The sequence below is a fragment of the Magnusiomyces paraingens genome (assembly GCF_902498895.1).
Source record: "Magnusiomyces paraingens strain CBS 517.90 genome assembly, contig: contig5, whole genome shotgun sequence".
NCBI classification, from domain to species: Eukaryota; Fungi; Ascomycota; class Dipodascomycetes; order Dipodascales; family Dipodascaceae; genus Magnusiomyces; species Magnusiomyces paraingens.
Window position 1 is genome coordinate 2447821 of NW_022474071.1, and position 18629 is coordinate 2466449.

Sequence of the window (18629 nt, forward strand, 5' to 3'; positions counted from 1 at the left end):
ATTTCTCCATATTCTTTCTTCTTCTTTTCTCTATATATAAAACCTTCCCATTCACTATCCTCTTCATCAAATACTAAATCCCGCAACATCTTTCCTTTCGTCTACTTCACTGCTATTGTTTCCTTGGCCAACAAAAAGCATCGGGGCAATCACCTCATACGGCCTTGTTTCCCCGCACGCCTCTGCGTAGTTCCGCTCAACATGTAACACAATCGATAGCGCCCCGGGACCATCCGGATACCGTGGCTCTCTCTCGTCGCATGCAAATGGAACCGCTCCTGCTCCGGATGAAAACGACCAGTCACCACTACCACCACCACTACCACTGATCCTCTCAGGGAACCGGGGACCGGCTGCCACGCTCGTCATGCCATCGACTCGTGCCAAAGACCCGTACACAGCCTTATATGCGCGCGGGTACCGTTGTGGTGGTTGCTGATTTGGAAGGGGTTTCCTAGTCTTGTATTCATCATCGTTACCTAAATAATCTTGGAAATAATCATCGATAGGGTCTGCAGCTTCAATTTCCACAATGCTACACCAGTTGCGACGTGCCATTAAGCTCCGGTTTTTGTGGCGCAACGTCCCGTCCACATCGTACTTAAAGATACGCGCCATGTCTTCGCAAGTATGTGCCCCTAAGTAGTGCACCTTGTTACGCGTATTAAGGAAATCCGCCAGTGCTGCAGCCGGTGGCGCATTGCTAATAGATGAGCTGACCACGTTTAGAATTAGTCGGTGGTCACGCTCCCAGTCAATTGGTGGAACATCTGCTGGAGCTGTAACGGCCGTTGTGGTAGACTCTGCTGTGGTAGTAGTGCTTGTTGACGATTCTTGGGTTCCGGATTGTGGATTACACCCATGAGTGTCCTCGCACTCTCTTTGACGCCCGTAAAACCGGCCCACAGCTGCCAGATGAACATCTCCAGCAAGAATCGTGACACGTGCGCTTGTTTTTTCTGCAAGGTCCTGAAGGTCCACCACAAACTGATTTCGTTCTTGTTTGTGCACTTTAGCACACCAGTGATCGTTCAAGTCATCCAGAATCTCGGCAGCCCCGTCAAAGTTATTTGACGTGCGAGAATTATGCGAGTAATGGTTGCGTTGATTGTATGGGACATCGATTTCTGTAGCCTTTTTTTTGTTGTTACCACTGCCAGAGCCACTTCCTCCCAAGGCGCCCCACCCACTTAAAATCCCCGACTTGGCAAGCCCCCTAATCGGACCCGCAACCATGGGACTCGCCAGCAAAGTCTCGAGCCATACCAGTCTTGGATACGCTACTGGAACACCCACAACTACTAACAGGTGCTTAATGCGCTTGTCAGCTTGCAGCTCTGCAGCAACGCGCCGGAAAATGAGCCGGTATGTGTCTGGGGAAATGATGCGGTCGAGCCGGCGTTCAGTCCTACAGTCGAGCGCAAGAACAGCCATGGATTTGCCCAAGCGCGCATAAACAGACCGTGCAGGCTCGTGGATATAAGGTCCAAGACTTGCTGGGTTGCAGATCCAAGAGGCTTCCATAGCAGGATCTTCACTGGGGTGGGTGTGGTGCTGGAACAACATGTAATACTTAAAGGCAACTTGGCCCAGCCCGCAAAAAATTGGCTGGGCCATTGTTTGATCTGCATATGATCCAAACCCGTCAACTATATCGTGATCATCAAACATATTTATTGACGGGATAGTGGCCAAAGCTTTAGGGAAATCTGGCCGTAAACACCGGTGGACTTTTTTAAACTTGCCGTTTGTAGTTGCAGTATTTTCACTCGAGTTTTCCAAAACCGTGCGGCCTTGCCACCAACCATACCCAAACCAGCCAATGTAGTAGTCGAGGTAAAATTTTTCAGTAAGCTCGCGGTCTTGGTTATCAAACGGCATGTTTTTCTTCTTGTTAGCATTTTTCTCATTGATCCAGTCGCGGATCGGCTGACATGCTTCTTTGACTCGGTCGCAATAGATTTGATCGCCACCTCCAATCATGACATGGAACCGCTGTACTTGATGGTGTCTTAAAACATCTTTCCACAAGCATCCCTTGTACATGTCTGGGTCCACTCCGAGAGAGAACCCATTGCATGTGTGGAACACAACACGCATAGACTGTTCCTGAGACGGCAAGAAAAAGTCGCCGAGCGCGGCATCGCCATTAATGGTATAAAGAACCTGTTGCTCGCGCGATGGGTGAAGAGCAAACGCTAGTCGGAACCGCCAAAAGGTTTTGCCATACTCCGAGTGCAGGCGTTCTGCGGGTATCTTTCCGCTGGCTAAAATTGGATGGTGATCTGGAGTGTAATGGATATGGCCTGTAGTATTGGTAGTATTGGGGGTAGTATTAGTAGTAGTATTAGTGTTAGTAGTATTAAATGTGGTATTTGTAGTATTGGTGGTGTTATTATCTTCATCATGGGGTGGTGACCTGGTGGCAGCAGTGGATTCCTTTTCAAAAAAGAAATTGGCTAAATCCTCATCTCCATCAAACTTATTGTATAATTCTTCATCAAAGTAGCTATTGTTGTTGCTTGCTGGAGAATCTTTTGCTCCTTCACTGTTTCTACTACTTGCATGTCTAGTTCGTTGTCCCGCATTATCTGTTTTAGGTAGCGTTATTGTATATCCAAATATGGGTGCCTGGCTAGAAGAAGAATTAGAAGAAGAATAGGAGGAATAGTTCCCCGACAGATGCGACGAGGACGAAGTTGCATGTGCACCTGCAGTCCACGTTTGGTTTGCTGATGCTGAAGCAGATGCTGACATAGTGGCAGGGGTTGCGGGATCAATGTCACTTGTCACAATGAGCGCGGTTCCGCGCCAGATAGAAATGCCTTCGGTTTGTCCCGTGTAGCGCAAAATGGGGCCTGCGCAAATGTCGATAGGAGGTGTTCCCCTAGCTTTTTTTTTAAAAAAAAAAAAAAAAAAAAAACAGAGTTAGATTTATGGAATTGATTGATGAGATCGAAAGGTTAAAACAACTTACGAATATGCTCATGACGGAAATTAGTTGGAGGAGGATCCCAGTGGTTAGAATTGCTAGAGTTTAGAGGGGTGACTATGGGTTGGTGAAAGGAAGCAAAGTCGAGAGTCTGCGTCAAGTCATTGAGATCAATGGCTTGCATAGTATTGAAAGAATTTTTTTTTTTTTTTTTTTTTTTTTTTTCAGGGAAGGGGATATATATATATAGAATAGCTAAAAGGATAGGTTTTTTGTTCAAAGTTTTTTAGTTTCAATTATAACAATGAAATTACTTTTAGGATAGAGAATATGATAAAGATTTATATATATATATATTTGAAGTAAATGGTAATTAAAAAAAAAAAAGGGGGGGAAAAGACGAAACAGAAAAATAAAAATAAAAATAAAAAAAAATAAAAAAAATAAAAATTTCTGCTGTTAAAATGGCTTTGTATTTTGTATTTTGTATCGAGATTTCCTCTTTTGGGTGTACGTAATAAAAATAAAAAAAAAAAACGATATGCTCATAAAAAAAAAAACTTTTCAGAGTAAACTTAAGCAGCAAAGATTTTTATTTATTTTTTTTTATTAAATATACAATATAATATATATATATATAAAAGAAATCTCCTTATTATAAACTTCTAATCAGACTTTCAACTTTTATTCCTTCCCTCCCCCCCTGAAAAACGTCAATAAATACCATTCATTATGATGATGTCCCACAGTACAAAACACAAATCACAGTAAGCAACAGATGCATCCAGTGCAGATCGTATGCCAACTTAAACATACAGATTAAATGAATTCGATTCTTATTTGTTTTTTTTTTTATTTATTTTTTTAAACAACAAAACCTTTAAACATTTTTACAAATTTTTTTTATATTTTTTTTATATTTTTAAAAAAAATTAATTATATATATATATATATATATATATATTCATTATCATGATTATCATCATATTCAGACATTTCTTTTGGCTCCTCTCCCGCTTCCCCATGTGAACAGCGGGATCCAGCCGTACTAGCGCTATTGTTTATGTGTAAAATATTTTATGCTACGGACCGAATTGGAGCAACTCCGCTCAAAAGAGACCCGCCCAAACGGCCATAGTCGACTATTTAGATATGCTAACTCTTTATATATATAAAGTACTACTTTAATACTTGAAATAATGGGCCATTATTTATAAATAAATAAATAAATACCAGACAAAAACTTCCTTTAATTCATCGTAACCACCCATCAAAATCAGGGGCAAACAAATCGTGGTCTGGCAACTGCCAATCGACATAAATCACTTTGGGCAACGGCGTCTTTACCTTGTGAACCCATTTACTATTTTTATGGTTCAATTGACTTTCATTATCATTCTCATAAATTCCATCCACTTCCCCAATATAAACCTCCTGTTTAAACCGCTCAAACTGTCGGTCAAGCCTACGCTGCTGCTTCACATCATATAATACACTCGCTCGCTCGCGCCCCTGAGTACCTTCAAAATATAACGAGTATGGGAACCGTGGAGCCCACTCAAAACGCGGGTCTGTTGCGATAGGACCCACAAACCCATAAAGCTTAAGTTTCACTTGCTGTAATGGCAATCGAGGTAGCTGCTTCTTCTGTAGCTGCTGCTCTGATGCAGGCGTTTCGCAATGCGCTTGTACCCTGAAGTTTGAGCAATCAGAGAAGCAACTTGGGTTTGCCTCCTCCCTTAAATTATTCTTCCCAAAATCATCACAACCGTCACCACCATCAACAAACATGTCCAGCAGTTGTTGAAGGTTAGGTGACACTTCAAATGCGTTTATCGTACATACAGAAAGATACTTAAGTTTTCCCAATTTCCCCAGTCGAATCTGCTCATAAATGGCCTCTATCGAGCACAGCTCAGAATATATCTCCCGCTGGTTCCTGGTAAAGTATTGTAAAGGTGACTCATGAATAAGTTCCAACGTCTCAAGAGGCCTCCATACTATCCCAAGCAAAATATTGGCTATAGTTCTTCGTCTTTTGCAAAACTTACCCCGATCCCCTAATGGTCCTATACACTCATCGCACCGACAAACTTTATTATACCAGCTCGTGTAAACCCAATCTGAAAGATCCGGTTCTCCATCACTAATAATCAAATCGTCAGCTGTTTGTAAAGTCCTACCAGTGTCATGATACAAATCCAGTAGCTGCGTTTGAAACTCCGAACCATATGTATACCCCAACGTGTAAAATGTCTCCTTGCACACTCGAAGATATTCCAAATTAGGCAGCTTAGCAAGTGACTTGATGGCAATAAAGTACGGCACATCCAGGCATAATGATAAAGATAATTTATTTAATGCTTGAGTGTTTAAGTCTTCAAAATTCAAGCTTGAACCGTGGTATTTTTGACTCCCGCGAAACTCCAAAAATTCAAGGTTGGGCAAATGCAAAAACCCAAGAAGATCTCGCATCCCAAGAGACCCTTGTACCTTAATTTCTGTTACAGCCGGTAAATCCAATCGATGTGGGACTTCTCCAAAGCGCTGGTCTAGTCTAGATGCAACTATTGCCATATCAACACTAAACCCAATCTCTAAATTGCCCATAAATGCAAGTGTAATCCGACACTTTTTTAAACGTGGCAAATTCTGCAATGCCAAAATGTATCTTTTCGATATAACCATTTGGCCTTGCTCCTTTAATGCCATGGCCATAGTGGGTTCCAAAATCAATATTTCAAGACATGGCCACTCTCGTACACTTTTTAAAAAATACTCAAGCCAATGCGCCGGCGCACTAGCTATACTGATCATCTTAATATAAGGCAGAGAAAAAAGTCGGGGTGGAGGCCTAATTGGTGCCGCAAGCAATGAAATCCGAATGTCTCTGATCTCACTGACATGAAGCTGCTCTAAGTCTTCTATAGCCTGCAGCACTGTTTCATCTGTTCCGTGAAACGAAGATACATCCATCCAAAGCAAATCCCCCCTATTGATTCGCTTGAGCTCTTGAATGAAGTTGGAATTCATAATCGACGTATATTTTCCAACAGACAATTGAAGTCCCTTAATCACATTTACTTTTTGCAACTGCGGGAACTTGGTCACGTCCAAACAATTGAGCACCTCAGCCGTAGTCGACATGGCACCTGCTGTTACCCCAGCTTCTGCAACATTGATTCTGTTCATGGTCCATTCGTCCGCGCGGCCCTCTTCTTGTCCAAAGAAATACGAATTGGAACTAATCTGGTGCACACTTGCCTTATCAAACCAGCTGAAACGCTCCGGCCTACTCACAGCTTCTAAAGACACCCGCCGGTACCGGCAAAACGGATCAAAACACGTCGAGTATATCTCATGGTAAAGCTGTGCCCGTACCTTGAAAACTATGCAGTTTCGCCAGGATTCCGGGCGATATATCCTTTGCAAAGCCACGCATGTTTGGCTCATATACTTGAGCTCTAATGACGTAAGAAACTCACATAGTTGCAGATGCACCTCCATTGGAAGACTCAATAAGGTCGGAGGGTCCATTGTGAGAAAAGTCAAGAAGAGTCTGTTTAAAGATGGAGATAGAAAATAAGGGAAGAATGGAAAGAATGAGAGGAAAAATGGTGAATGAAGATGACAAAAATGGTTCGACTATACACCGGTCCGAAAAATGGCTTTAATGGATTAATGGAGGTTACCCTCCTTATCATATATGAAAAGAGGCTTTTGGGATATTTTAATTTAAATTCTCAGCCGTCAATTAAGCTTAAACTATTTAAAAAAATAAAAAGAAATAAAAAGAAACAAAAAATACAAAAAAAACAAAAAAGAAGCTATTTCTCACTAGAAATATATATATATATATATATATATCAAGCTACAACGTAAAGTAATCGTCATTATTTATTGTTGCTGGGGTCTACTTTGCAAGCCAGTTTCAGAGAAAATTCCCTCTTCCTGTGGTCGTGGCGGGTAAGCAGGTGCATTGGCCGAGTTCATTTCAAGTTGCTGCTGATACTCGCGATCATATGCAGAAGCCCCCTCCTGCGACTGCTGCTGAAGAGGCTGCTGCTGAAGTGGCTGCTGCTGAAATGGTTGCTGCTGTTCTTGGTATGGCAGAGTACCCTGCTGTTCCAAAGGTCTGGGTGGGAAAGCAGGTGCTTGACCCGAATAAGGCTGCTCCTGATACCGGTATGTGCCATTTTTCTTTAAAATCAAAACAGGCGCAATCACTTCATACGGTCTTGTTTCACTCGACGTCCGGTGCTGATCCTTCTCAAAATGCAGCACAATTGATAAGGCGCCCTTTTTGTCAGGGTATCGTGGATAGTCTGTCTCTGAGTTAAAACGAGCAGTGTCAATGGGGCCTTCAGGCTGAGTTGCTGCCACGTTGACGTTATTGGGCTTGCCGTGGTTGTTGAGATAATGGGTTGAGCGTTGCTGGATCTGCACAATACTGCACCAATTGCGTCGTGGAAGCAGCGTTTGGTTGTTGCGAGGAGTACCATCAACATCAACCTTGAACAGCTTGACCATGTCCTCGTCGGTGTCACCGTGGAGATGATGCGTTTTGTTACGCGTGTTCAAAAAGTCGGCAAGGTTGCTTGAAGGTGGGGTATTAGTAATGGCCGAACAAACAACATTAAGCATTAACCGGTGGTCTGTCTCGGGATACAATCCAGGCTCACCACTGGAATAAAACCGTCCCATAGCACCCAAGTGTACATCGCCACCTAAAAGCGTAATACGGACACTTGTTTCCTGGGCCAGTTGTTGAAGCTGCAAAACAAACTGGTTACGTTCCTGTTTATGTGTTTTTGCGCACCAATGGTCATTCAAATCGTCGAGAATCTCAATTGCACCATCAAAGTCATTGACCAGGCCTCCCAATACAATATTCTTTTTGGATAAAAACTTGAGAGGACTCATTAAATTGCTCTGCAAAATACTTTCAAGCCAAACAAGACGTGGGTATGCAATAGGAACACCCAACATTACAACCAAGTGTCGAATATTAGGGTCTTTTCCCAGCTCAGCTCGCAAGCGTTCAAACACAATTTTATAAGAGTCTGGATAAACAATTTGTTCCAGCGTACGCTCAGTGCGACAGTCAAGACCTAAAAATGCAGCCTCTTTACCCAAGCGCGCATAAATTGTGCGAGCCTGTTGTTTCATATAAGGACCTGGCCTGGGGTTAAGGATCCATGAAGGTTCAAGCTTAGGGTCTTCGGCTGGGTTAGTTTGATGCTGAAACAGCATGTAGTACTTAAAAGCGATCTGACCAATACCACTGAAAATGGGGCTGCTCATAGTTTCTTCCGCATACGAACCAAACCCGTCAATGATATCGTGGTCATCAAAAATGTTGACTGAGGGGATGTGTGCCAGGGCTTTTGGGAAATCGGGACGCAAGCACTTACCATGGGGACCGTCCCACCAGCCCTGACCAAACCAGGCAATATAGTGGTTCAAGATATATTCTTCAGTGATTTGCTTATCTTTTGGGGTAAATTGCATTGTTCGCTTCTTTTTGCTACTTTTTTCATTGGCCCACACAGCAATGGGCGGACAGTTGAGCTTGACAGTGTCGCAGTAAATCTGGTCGCCGCCTCCAAGCATAACGTGGTAGTGCTGGGCCTCATGGTGACGCAAAACATCTCTCCACAAATCGCCTTTAAAGTCTTCAGGGGTGACTGATAAAGAAAAGCCGTTACAAGAGTGAAACACCATATTCATAGTTTGAGACTGTGCTGGTAGATAAAAGTTTCCTTGAAGAGCAAAGTTATTGATGTTATATTCAACGTAAACCTCAGAGCTTTCATGAAGATATAAGTTAAGAGGAAATCTCCAAAAGGTTTTGCCATACTCCTGGATGATTTTTTCAGCCTCAATGCTACCTGTGGTCAATTCAGAGTTGGAGCCTGGAATGGAAATACGGAAGAAAAACATGGGGGAGCGTTGGTTTGCAGGTGTGCCGATATCATTGGTAACAATCAATACAGACCCGCGCCAAATGAGCAGGTCATCAGTAAGACCAATATATCTGAGAATAGGACCGGCACATATTTGTAGAGGAGGTTCACCACGAACTTAAAAGAAAATGATAAAAAAAAGGAACACGTTTAGTTAGAATGGAAAGCAAGCAGCTAAGCTTATGCTGCCATTTTGATAATATCAAAAACATACTAGGAAACTGGGGCATCTGAGAAGGAGGAGCCTGCCATGGTTCCTCTTGCTGAGGAGAAGGAACCCATGGTTGATAAACGGGTAAAGCAATATTAGCAGACATTAAATTGTTTTAAAAACAAGAAATAAAAGAATAGATTTTAAAGATTTGGCAAAAATATAAAAAAAAAATTGTGAAGGAAAAATTAAAAGGTGGGATTTTTTAGTTTATAAAAAAAAAAAAATATGATGGAGTGGCTAAAAAAATAGTTACACAGTAACCAATGTTTGTTGGTCTAAAAACAATCAATGACCGGCTTTAACTAACAAGCCAACTTCAAAATAAAAGTCAAAATAAAAGTCAAAATAAGACAATGATGTTTATTTATCTCTTTTTAAAAAGAATTTGAAAGAAGTTAAAAATTTTGGAAAAAGTTTTTTCTTTTTTTTTTTTTTAAAAAAAAATAAATCCGTGTTACTGGTCCTCCGGTATGCTTTTATCAGGCAAACAGCCATAAATGAGCAAAAAAAAAAAAAAAAAAAAAGAAAGAGGCTCGGTTCTTCACAGTTATTTGGCAGTGCAGTAGGTTTTGGAAATAGTTAATACCCAAAATATTGGACAAAAATATTATTATTATGATATAATTATTATATTATGATGATTATTATTATTATTATATTATGATTATTATTATTATTATTAATCTTTTATTAAAATATTAAAATATTAAAATATTAATGTTGAAGTGAAGGGATCAGGAATGAAGTTTGTTAAAATATCATACACGCCTGCCGGACCGTAATATACGACAATCGAGAGAGGTTTCGGACCGTGCCAGAGTTGGAAATCCACAAAACAGGCATGTGTATGTGATTTTTTTTTATCATTGAACGTATATACCGAAGGAACCGAAAAAATAAAAGAAACAGAGAAAATCTCGTTTTTTCTTTTTTTTTTCTTTAAAAGATCGTTCGTGTAGAAAGTTCCGGGCTGTATTGATCAAATATCTTAGGCGCAAATCAAGTCTGGAGCAGAGGAAAAGCCGTCTGCTTCTTCGGCGTCGCTATCATCTTTCTTGATATACTTTTCCAGGTCGGATGCTTCAAAGATGACCTGAATTTGAAGAGAACAACTAGGACATACTGCAATGTCGTTAGACCCGTCAACTAAGTCGTCAATAAAGATTTGGAATCTGTCGCCACAAGGACAAGGGTAAGTGAAGAGTTGAGTGTCTTCATCAAAGGTCATATCCTCGATTTCAATCTCGTCGTAAATAGACATGGTGGATGGAACTAATTTATATTCTTCTTGAGTATATGGAGTTTATTCAAAATGAAAAAAAAAAAAAAAAAAAAAAAGAGAAGAAACTTTTTTGAAGAAAAAAAAGAGATCTTTTCAAAGATTTTATATCCCAAGAGATTTTTGTAGTTGAAAAATGAAAAGATTTCTTCAGAACAAAAAAAAAAATTTTTTTAGTAAGCTTTAAATATATATATATATATATATATAATACATATATAAGAAGCACGTGACTAATCTCGGACGACTCACCCGGTCGAGTTAGTTCAGCCCTGTGGAGTTTCCAGCATAAACTCGGCCTTTGCTACCGTTTTCTTTTACCATTTTGGACGGGAAATTGCACTTTTTTTTTTTTTCTTCTTCTTCTGAAAACAATAAAATCTTGGTTTAGACCATGACTAGACTTTGTTGCCTGGGAGGGTTTGAATAAGAAAGATTTAATGAAAACTAGGCCGAGGTGGTGTCTAATTCAGGTCTATGATGTAACGCGTCTGTTTAGCTAAAAAATTAAGGGGGGAGTGGTTGCATTAAAAGATTTTAGATCTACAAATAATCACGATTAGAACTCTACATAAGATCATGACGATAATATTTTGGCATTTGATTTAAGATTTTCATATGGGGTGGTGAAAAGATTTCAATAGTTAAAGACGGGACCAAAAGAGGATAACTAATTTAATAATTAAGTTATAATAACCATTTTAAAATGTAATTTGATTTTTTTTGTTTATTATGTTATAAAACGTAATTACGATAACATTTTAAGTATATTAGGGTAAGGGGTTTGTATTACATTTATTTGTTACCACTTTATTACATATTTAATATGACATTACCACCGTCCTCACTACCACCAAAAATCAACACACCTAGGAAAAAAACAAACAATCCAGTCATTAAAAAAAAAAGAAAAAAACTTCACCTTTTGATTATTTCGCGTTTTTTGTTTGTTTGTTTGTTTGTTCTCAATACTCTTGTTTTTGAAATATATACCGTTTAAATGGATGTTTAATAACTCTTTTGACTGACGTGTTTAAAATAATAAAAAATCCCTCTTCTTAATACAACAAGTCCAATCTCAACGTTCTCTCAAACTATATATATATACTACCAATAATTTCATCTGGGTTCTCACAAAAGACTCCTTTTTTTTCTCACCTAGTGCTGACCAGTTATGCCCTGTAAAAATACAATACCCAAAGCTTCGCTATTATTATGACTCAGTTCCAGCAGTTACCATCATTGTATCTCTTTTTTCATCATCTTTACCTTGTTCAATTAATATCCTACAGTCGTAACAGTCTATCATTTCCTTTCAGCTTTGCCAGTCAACCATTTCTTTTCACGACATAGTCAATCTGTGACCAACTTTTTTGTATATATTAACAACAACAACAACAACAACAACAACTACAACAATATCGCCCCCTTGACTTATTAATCTACAGAGAATTTTTTTTTTCTATAAATTTTTTAACCACCACTTTTATCATGCCCATTCCACCAAACTCTGCTTCAAATTCAAACAGCAGTAGTAGCAGTGGTGGTGGTAACAACAGCAATGGTGGCAAACACTCAGACGTCAGATCCTCCAAACATCATGGATCTTCTTCTTCTTCCTCTTCCTCTTCTCATTCAAGGTTTTCTTCAAGGCCTTCATCGATTCCCCCTAAACCTCCTAGCAAGTTCTTTGCTGCCACGCTGTCTTCTGCTGCCAAACAATCTTACATGAATGGCCATAATAATACCAATCACCATAATCATCATCATTCTTCTTCTTCTTCTTCTTCTTCTTCTTCAACAGCTTCTTCCTTTTTTGCACGGGCTGTTCCAGCAAATAGTAGTAATAATGGTAGCAGCAATAGTAATAGTGCTAACAACAGCACTTTTCAATCAAGTGCCACTTCAAAACCTACAGCGGCTCCTTCACAATCTGACATTCAATCAGAAGACCTTTCAGAAGCTGAAACAGTCATTGCAGAAGACTCAATTCCTCACAAAAAACTCAAACGGTTAAAACGACGACGTAGCAGTTTATCAGAAGACACTGAATCTTGGGGTATCTCAAAAGAATCTAAAAAAAGACTAGAATCTACAAAGCCATCGCCACCGCCACTTCAACCTCAACCTCAACCTCAACAGCAGCATCCTCAACCTCCTCAGAAACCCCCTCCTGTTCAGCCTCCTCCACCAACTTCAAAACGAAAATCACCACCACCATCATCTTCTACTAAACATCGTTCTACCAGCCCACGTCCTTCAGGTTCTAGCCGAGAAGCTCTTTTACGGAAACATGCAAAAACTGGCCGTGATGCAAATGGCCGCTTGAGACTACAGCGCATGTGCGATAAGGGCAAGTACGACGAAGCCAAAGAGTTAATTTTAATGGGTGCCGACGTTAATGATAGAGATTATGCCGGGAATACAGCTATCCATGAAGCCGCGCTCAAGGGTCATCGAAAAATTGTAGAGCTTTTGTTGGACCATGGCGCCATTATCGACGTGCGCTCTGGCCCAGGTGATTTAGACACCCCTCTTATTGATGCCGCTTCAAATGACCACTTGGAAGTCGTCAAGTTTCTTCTTGAGCGTGGTGCAGACCCCAGAATATACAATGCTCAAGGCAAAACCTCAATGGATTTAGTTCAGGAAGATAAACCAAACCATAAAGAAATTGAGAAGCTTTTACGTGAAGCCACTCTTAAATTAAAGAAGCGCAAACATAATGATAGCAGCAAAACACCCGAGGTTGACGACTTGGATACCCCTGATTTCATGGATCCTGCAAATGCAGTTCCTGGTACTTTTCCCTCGCCCGACTTTTATTCCAATCATCACAGCTTGCAAAGTAACAACAGCAATTCAGGACTTTCTGACCCAGGTGGTCCCCGTCGACGTGGCGCCCGAGCACAGTCTATTCGAAATGACTTGCTTTGGATGGATTTGACGACAAGAACTGGTAGAGACCAGGTTTATAAACGTGCAGCCGATGGAGATTATGAGTTTGTCGGAAACTTTTTGGGTAATGGATACAAACCTGATGCTGATTGCTTGGCTCTTGCGGCGCGTCATGGTCACCGTGATGTTGTCAATTTGCTTTTGGCATTTGGTGCTGATAGCAATGGCATTACCGAAGAAGGCGACACACCATTGCAGCAGACTGTTGGACGCGGACACTATGGTACAGTAAAGCTTCTTTTGGACTCTGGTGCTGATCCCACGGTTGTTAATAAACGAGGCAAGACACTAATTGATATCGCTAAGGAATCCCTTTCGACGGACGACAAGGAGCTTGCATTAATTGCCCAGTCTATTCAATCCTGGAAGCAAACAAAGAAAAACAATACAAACACTCCTGCGTCATCTGCATCACCGCCACCGGTCGATGTTAAGCCCGATATTAAACCGCCTGTCAAGTCTGAGGGTAAGAGTCGAGCCCCAAGTGAATCGGAACCTTCTCGCAAAATCAAGAAGCGTAAGGTTTCTGAGCCTTCAAGCAATGGTGTTTCACCATCATCCTCATCCTCAGACTTGAAATCTAAGGTTAAGGAGGTTGAAAGGAAGAACCCTCCGCCGCCCTCTGGGACCAAGCTTTTATTGTTTGGAAATAAATCATTAGATACAAAGCCAGCAGTCAGTCGAGTAGTAGGAGGGACTCATGGCGATAAATTGCGATCTGGTTCGATTACAGGTGACGATAAAAGAAAGTCTGAAGTGAAGAAGGAAGGCCTTTCTGAAAAATTCAATAACTCATCTGACATCAAAAAAACAGAACTCAAGCGCAAGGACTCGAATGTTAAGCTTCAAGTTGAGGAAAAGGAAACTAGTAAAGTGGGTTCAGTCAAAGAGATGACTGCTGCCACGCTTGCTTCAGTGACTAAGAAGCTGGACAGACGAACTGATAAAGTAGCTGAAAAACAAGCAAAGAATGAGAAACAGCAGCAGCAACAACAACAACAATCGTCCACAAAATCTGTCAAACAAGAAAAGTCTCTCATCAAGGGCGAGAAGAGTGCATCCAAGACTGAAAGGACCAAGTCTGTTGAGAAGCCATCTACTGAGAAGCGTTCTGAAAAATCACTTGAAAAGGCTTCTACTGAAAAGCGACCTGAAAAATCACTTGAAAAGGTTTCTATTGAAAAGCGTTCTGAAAAATCACTTGAAAAGGCTTCTACTGAAAAGCGACCTGAAAAATCACTTGAAAAGGTTTCTATTGAAAAGCGTTCTGAAAAATCACTTGAAAAGGCTTCGATTGAAAAGCGACCTGAAAAATCACTTGAAAAGGCTTCGATTGAAAAGCGACCTGAAAAATCACTTGAAAAGGTTTCTACTGAAAAGCGACCTGAGAAATCACTTGAAAAGGTTTCTACTGAAAAGCGACCTGAGAAATCACTTGAAAAGGCTTTAACCGAAAAGCGTTCTGAGAAATCTTTGGCTAAACCATCGATTGAGAAGCGTTTTGAAAAGTTTGAGAAAATCCACAAGGTTGAAAAGATTAAACAAGAAATTTCAGAGAAGAAGTCGCCGTCGCCTCAAAGTTCAACCAATTCTACAGATAAGCCTACAGCTAAGCCCATTGAAAAGCCAACCGAAAAGTCAGGTCGTGTTTCCAAAACACCCACTCCTTCTTCAACCCCAGCGCCTGTGTCCCCATCCAAGGAGATTTCCAGCAAGCAGAAAGAGCAACTTTTACAAGAACAACGGGAACGGTCTCGACGTGAACGTGAAAAGAAGATGCTTATTCTGATTGAGGAAGAAGAAAAGCGGATACAGGAGAAGAAGCGTCGCGACGAAGAATTCACACGACAAGAACGTCTTCGTCAAGAGCAACGTGAGGCAAGACGCCGGGCAGAGTACATTGAGCGTGAGCAAGAGCGGATAAGGCGAAAGCAGCAACAAGCGGATGCCGAAATGAGGCGACACTTGCCTTATGGCTTACGGGTGGCAGTTTATGGTCCTCGGTCTATGGATGAGGTTTGCAAGTTTTTGCCGATACAATTGCGTGTTGGAAGGCCTGGAGTTGATAATGCGGAATATGTTGTTGATGTTCAGGTGTCGCTTTTGCTTGGAATTCAGAACCTGTATCATGTATACCCGGAGCTTTCGAAGAAGATTGTGACAGACCATGAGAAGACGCGGTTGTGGACAGTAATGTCAACATATCTTTGCAAGCCCATTCCTGAGTTTGGGGCTGGTAAGGATGGGAAGCCACCTGGTAGTGAAGACATTTTACGAAGTTTTAGTGAAGATCGGAAGCGGTTTATGGGGATGAATTTGTTTTGGTTACGGTGGGAACAAGTTGAGGAGATGATGAGACGAGACCATGGACTGATTTACGAACTTTATAAGCAAGTGGGGAGTGTATCAGTGGATCTTGATTATGATGATGTGAAGGAGCAGCAGGAAAACATGGAGGCAGTTCGTCAGCGGCGAGAAGCGAGTGAAAGGCAGTTTGTGAAACAACTTCCAATGCGGTTACGGGTTAAGATTCAATCGCAGGAGAATGCCAACGCATGGGCAATGTTGAAGTAACAAAATTTGGGAATTGGTTTTTATGTAATTTTATTTGGGGGAAAAAAAAAATTAATAATAATAATATTAATATTAATGATAATGTATAAAGTATAAAGTATAAAGTATGTATATCTCGGGAGTTTTTTTTTTTATTTATTTTTATTTATTTTTATTTATTTTTATTTATTTATTTATTTATTTTTTTATTTTATTATTTAATGGAATTTTTTTTTATAGAAGAGTCTTTAAACGCAATTTAATTGCAAATAAAAATATGCATGCAGTACAAAGTGCGCCTCATTTTGAATTATCATGCGGAACAGTTGAGTATATGTGGGGAGATTTTTCATCCGATTATGTTAAAAGAGAATGTAGATTTGAAGCAGCAATGGTGAAGATAATAAATATTAGAGATATCAGAGCAATTGGTATTACGCCATTGAGAATGAATTAAGGAATTAATGAATTAATGAATTAATGAATTAATGAATTCTATATATATATACCTTAGATTGGTATATCTCTTATCGAATACTGTTTAGATACACGAATCTGAGTACATGTTTATGTCTTAAACATGTATATATATATATATATATATATATAAATAAGAAAAGGGATTTTACGAGGCAAAAAGGCCACAGAATGCCAATGTTTATTTTATTTTTGTTTATTATTTGCTCTAACTTTTTTTTTCTATCTCAATAAGAAGAAGCTTTGCATGATGTATAAAATAATAAAAAAAAAATAAAAAAATAAAAAAATAAAAGTAAGCTTATGTGCATGTATATAAGTACTATGTATACTAGCTAGTGTTGTGAAAGTTCTTTTTAAGTCCAGTGTTTATATTCCTAGCGAGATAGAGAAAATGAGAAATAAGGGGGGGGAGAAGAATATTTGAAGAGAGTGAGAGAGTGAGAATGTGAAAGTGAATGTAAAAAAAAAAAAAAAAAAGATGGATGATACGTATCTGTTGTTTTTGCAATTGAGTTACGAGTATGTGAAGAAAGAAAGGATATGTGTCAGGTACTAAGAAGTTGTACAGCAATTGAGATGAAAAAAGGGGGGAGGGAGGGAGAAGGAAATGTACGATAGATGGATGGGTGGATGGATGGATGGAAGTTTAGTAGTATATACAAGATATAATATTTTTACAATAGTTGCAAAAAGATGAGACCCAAAGATGAAAACTAAAAAAAACAAAAAATTAAAAAAGTATTCTTAATGTGGAGAATTGAAGTTGTGAATCTGTGTTGTTGTTGTTATTTTTAATTTATCAGGTATATAGTCTTAAAAAATGGTATGGACATATATAAAAGAAGAAGAGGGGGGAAAGGTGAGAGAGAGAGAGACTTATGTAAGAAATGGGAGGTACCGAGTAATAAATATATATAATTATATAGATATATAATAAGCTTATAAGCTTATAAGATGATTTTGCTTTTTTGGGGTTCTTCTTCTCTTTCCGGGGGATTCATATTTTTGTAAAATTGATAGATATTCAGTTTTATCTAAATTTATTTAACTACCTTTAATGGTAGTAGAATGTTTGTTGTGGGATATAAATATATATAAATATGGTAGTTACTACTACTAAGTAGTTTGTTTGTAATTGATATACGTTAAAGCAGGTATATTAAGAATGGAGGAGTATGGAAGGGCGGGGGGGGGGGAGGGGGGGTGAGAAGGGAGGTAAAGGAAGAATTGGTAGGTTTTAAGATTTCAAATTGATCATTATGGATATATATTTCAAAACAAAAAAAAAATTAATATTAATATTAAAATAAATTAAAAAAAAAAGAAGAGGGGTAGAAAAAAAAAAGGGTATCTATCTAATTATAAGGAATTGACAAAGAATTGAAAAAAAAAAAATAAAATAAAGAAATAAAAAAATAAAAAAGGGAAGTTTATATACTTTCAAGTTATCAAGAAAATTAGTTAAATTTAAATTTAATTTTAATTTTAATTTAATTTTGTTAAAAGAAAATTAACTTTTCTTTTTTATAAAGTGCAAATTCCGTGTGATAGTTTTTTTTTTTTTTTTTTAACAACAACAAAACAACAATGACTAGTAAGCCTCATCATGACTCGAGGAAAACTTGTAATGGCCAGCGACGACATAAAAAATTTTAAAAAAATAATCAAAAAAAAAACATAATTACATGATCTGAAATATTGAAGAAGCAAAAAAAAAAAAGTAGATATAGAAAAGGGGAAGATTATTATTATTAGAAATATACCAGGCAAAGGTATATATCTATATATATATATATATTTGTTTCTACTATGTAAGCAAACCATTTTGATGATATCCTAGATTTAATACAAAAAATAGGTGAAAGGAATCTACTGGATCATTTATATTTATATTTATATATATCTTTTATTTTAACTTTTTTTTATTTGCAATATGAATTAGTATACCTTAATAACAATAAATAGTAAAACAGAATTGAGGTCGGTATCTATTTAAAACTCATCCCTTAAAAAAAAAACCAGCTCTATGATTTATATTAAAGGCATCATCAATATATATTGTATATACAAGGTTTCTTGTTTTTTTTTTAATCTCAATCAAGTCTTACGTCTATATTTACATTAATTAATATAGTTTCTCTCTTAGGATACTTTTAGACTTGTTTTCTCTTTCCTTGTTAAGTGGTTTGTTTGTTTGTATTTTTTTTTATTTTTTTTTTGTTAAAGGTTAGTTTATAGATACAAAAA

At 38.7% G+C, this 18629-nt stretch overlaps 5 protein-coding genes across 5 annotated transcripts; 1 reads left to right on the forward strand and 4 right to left on the reverse strand.

Moving 5' to 3' along the window:
* Window positions 1–66: 66 nt before the first annotated feature.
* SAPINGB_P006410 (uncharacterized protein) lies at window positions 67–3116 on the reverse strand (the record flags this gene model as incomplete). The annotated part of the gene is made up of 2 exons (XM_032001121.1): window positions 67–2891; window positions 2978–3116. 2 exons carry the CDS (start codon window positions 3114–3116, stop codon window positions 67–69), a joined length of 2964 nt encoding a protein of 987 aa, XP_031857012.1.
* A 1070-nt stretch (window positions 3117–4186) lies between these two features.
* On the reverse strand, window positions 4187–6469 carry SAPINGB_P006411 (uncharacterized protein; the record flags this gene model as incomplete). The annotated part of the gene is made up of 1 exon (XM_032001122.1): window positions 4187–6469. The coding sequence occupies one exon, from the start codon at window positions 6467–6469 to the stop codon at window positions 4187–4189; it is 2283 nt and encodes a 760-aa protein (XP_031857013.1).
* Window positions 6470–6829: 360 nt separating this feature from the next.
* On the reverse strand, window positions 6830–9215 carry SAPINGB_P006412 (uncharacterized protein; the record flags this gene model as incomplete). Its single annotated transcript, XM_032001123.1, has 2 exons — window positions 6830–9015; window positions 9113–9215. The coding sequence occupies 2 exons, from the start codon at window positions 9213–9215 to the stop codon at window positions 6830–6832; spliced, it is 2289 nt and encodes a 762-aa protein (XP_031857014.1).
* An 885-nt stretch (window positions 9216–10100) lies between these two features.
* On the reverse strand, window positions 10101–10373 carry SAPINGB_P006413 (uncharacterized protein; the record flags this gene model as incomplete). The annotated part of the gene is made up of 1 exon (XM_032001124.1): window positions 10101–10373. The coding sequence occupies one exon, from the start codon at window positions 10371–10373 to the stop codon at window positions 10101–10103; it is 273 nt and encodes a 90-aa protein (XP_031857015.1).
* A 1509-nt stretch (window positions 10374–11882) lies between these two features.
* Window positions 11883–15923, forward strand: SAPINGB_P006414 (uncharacterized protein; the record flags this gene model as incomplete). Its single annotated transcript, XM_032001125.1, has 1 exon — window positions 11883–15923. One exon carries the CDS (start codon window positions 11883–11885, stop codon window positions 15921–15923), a length of 4041 nt encoding a protein of 1346 aa, XP_031857016.1.
* Window positions 15924–18629: the final 2706 nt, after the last annotated feature.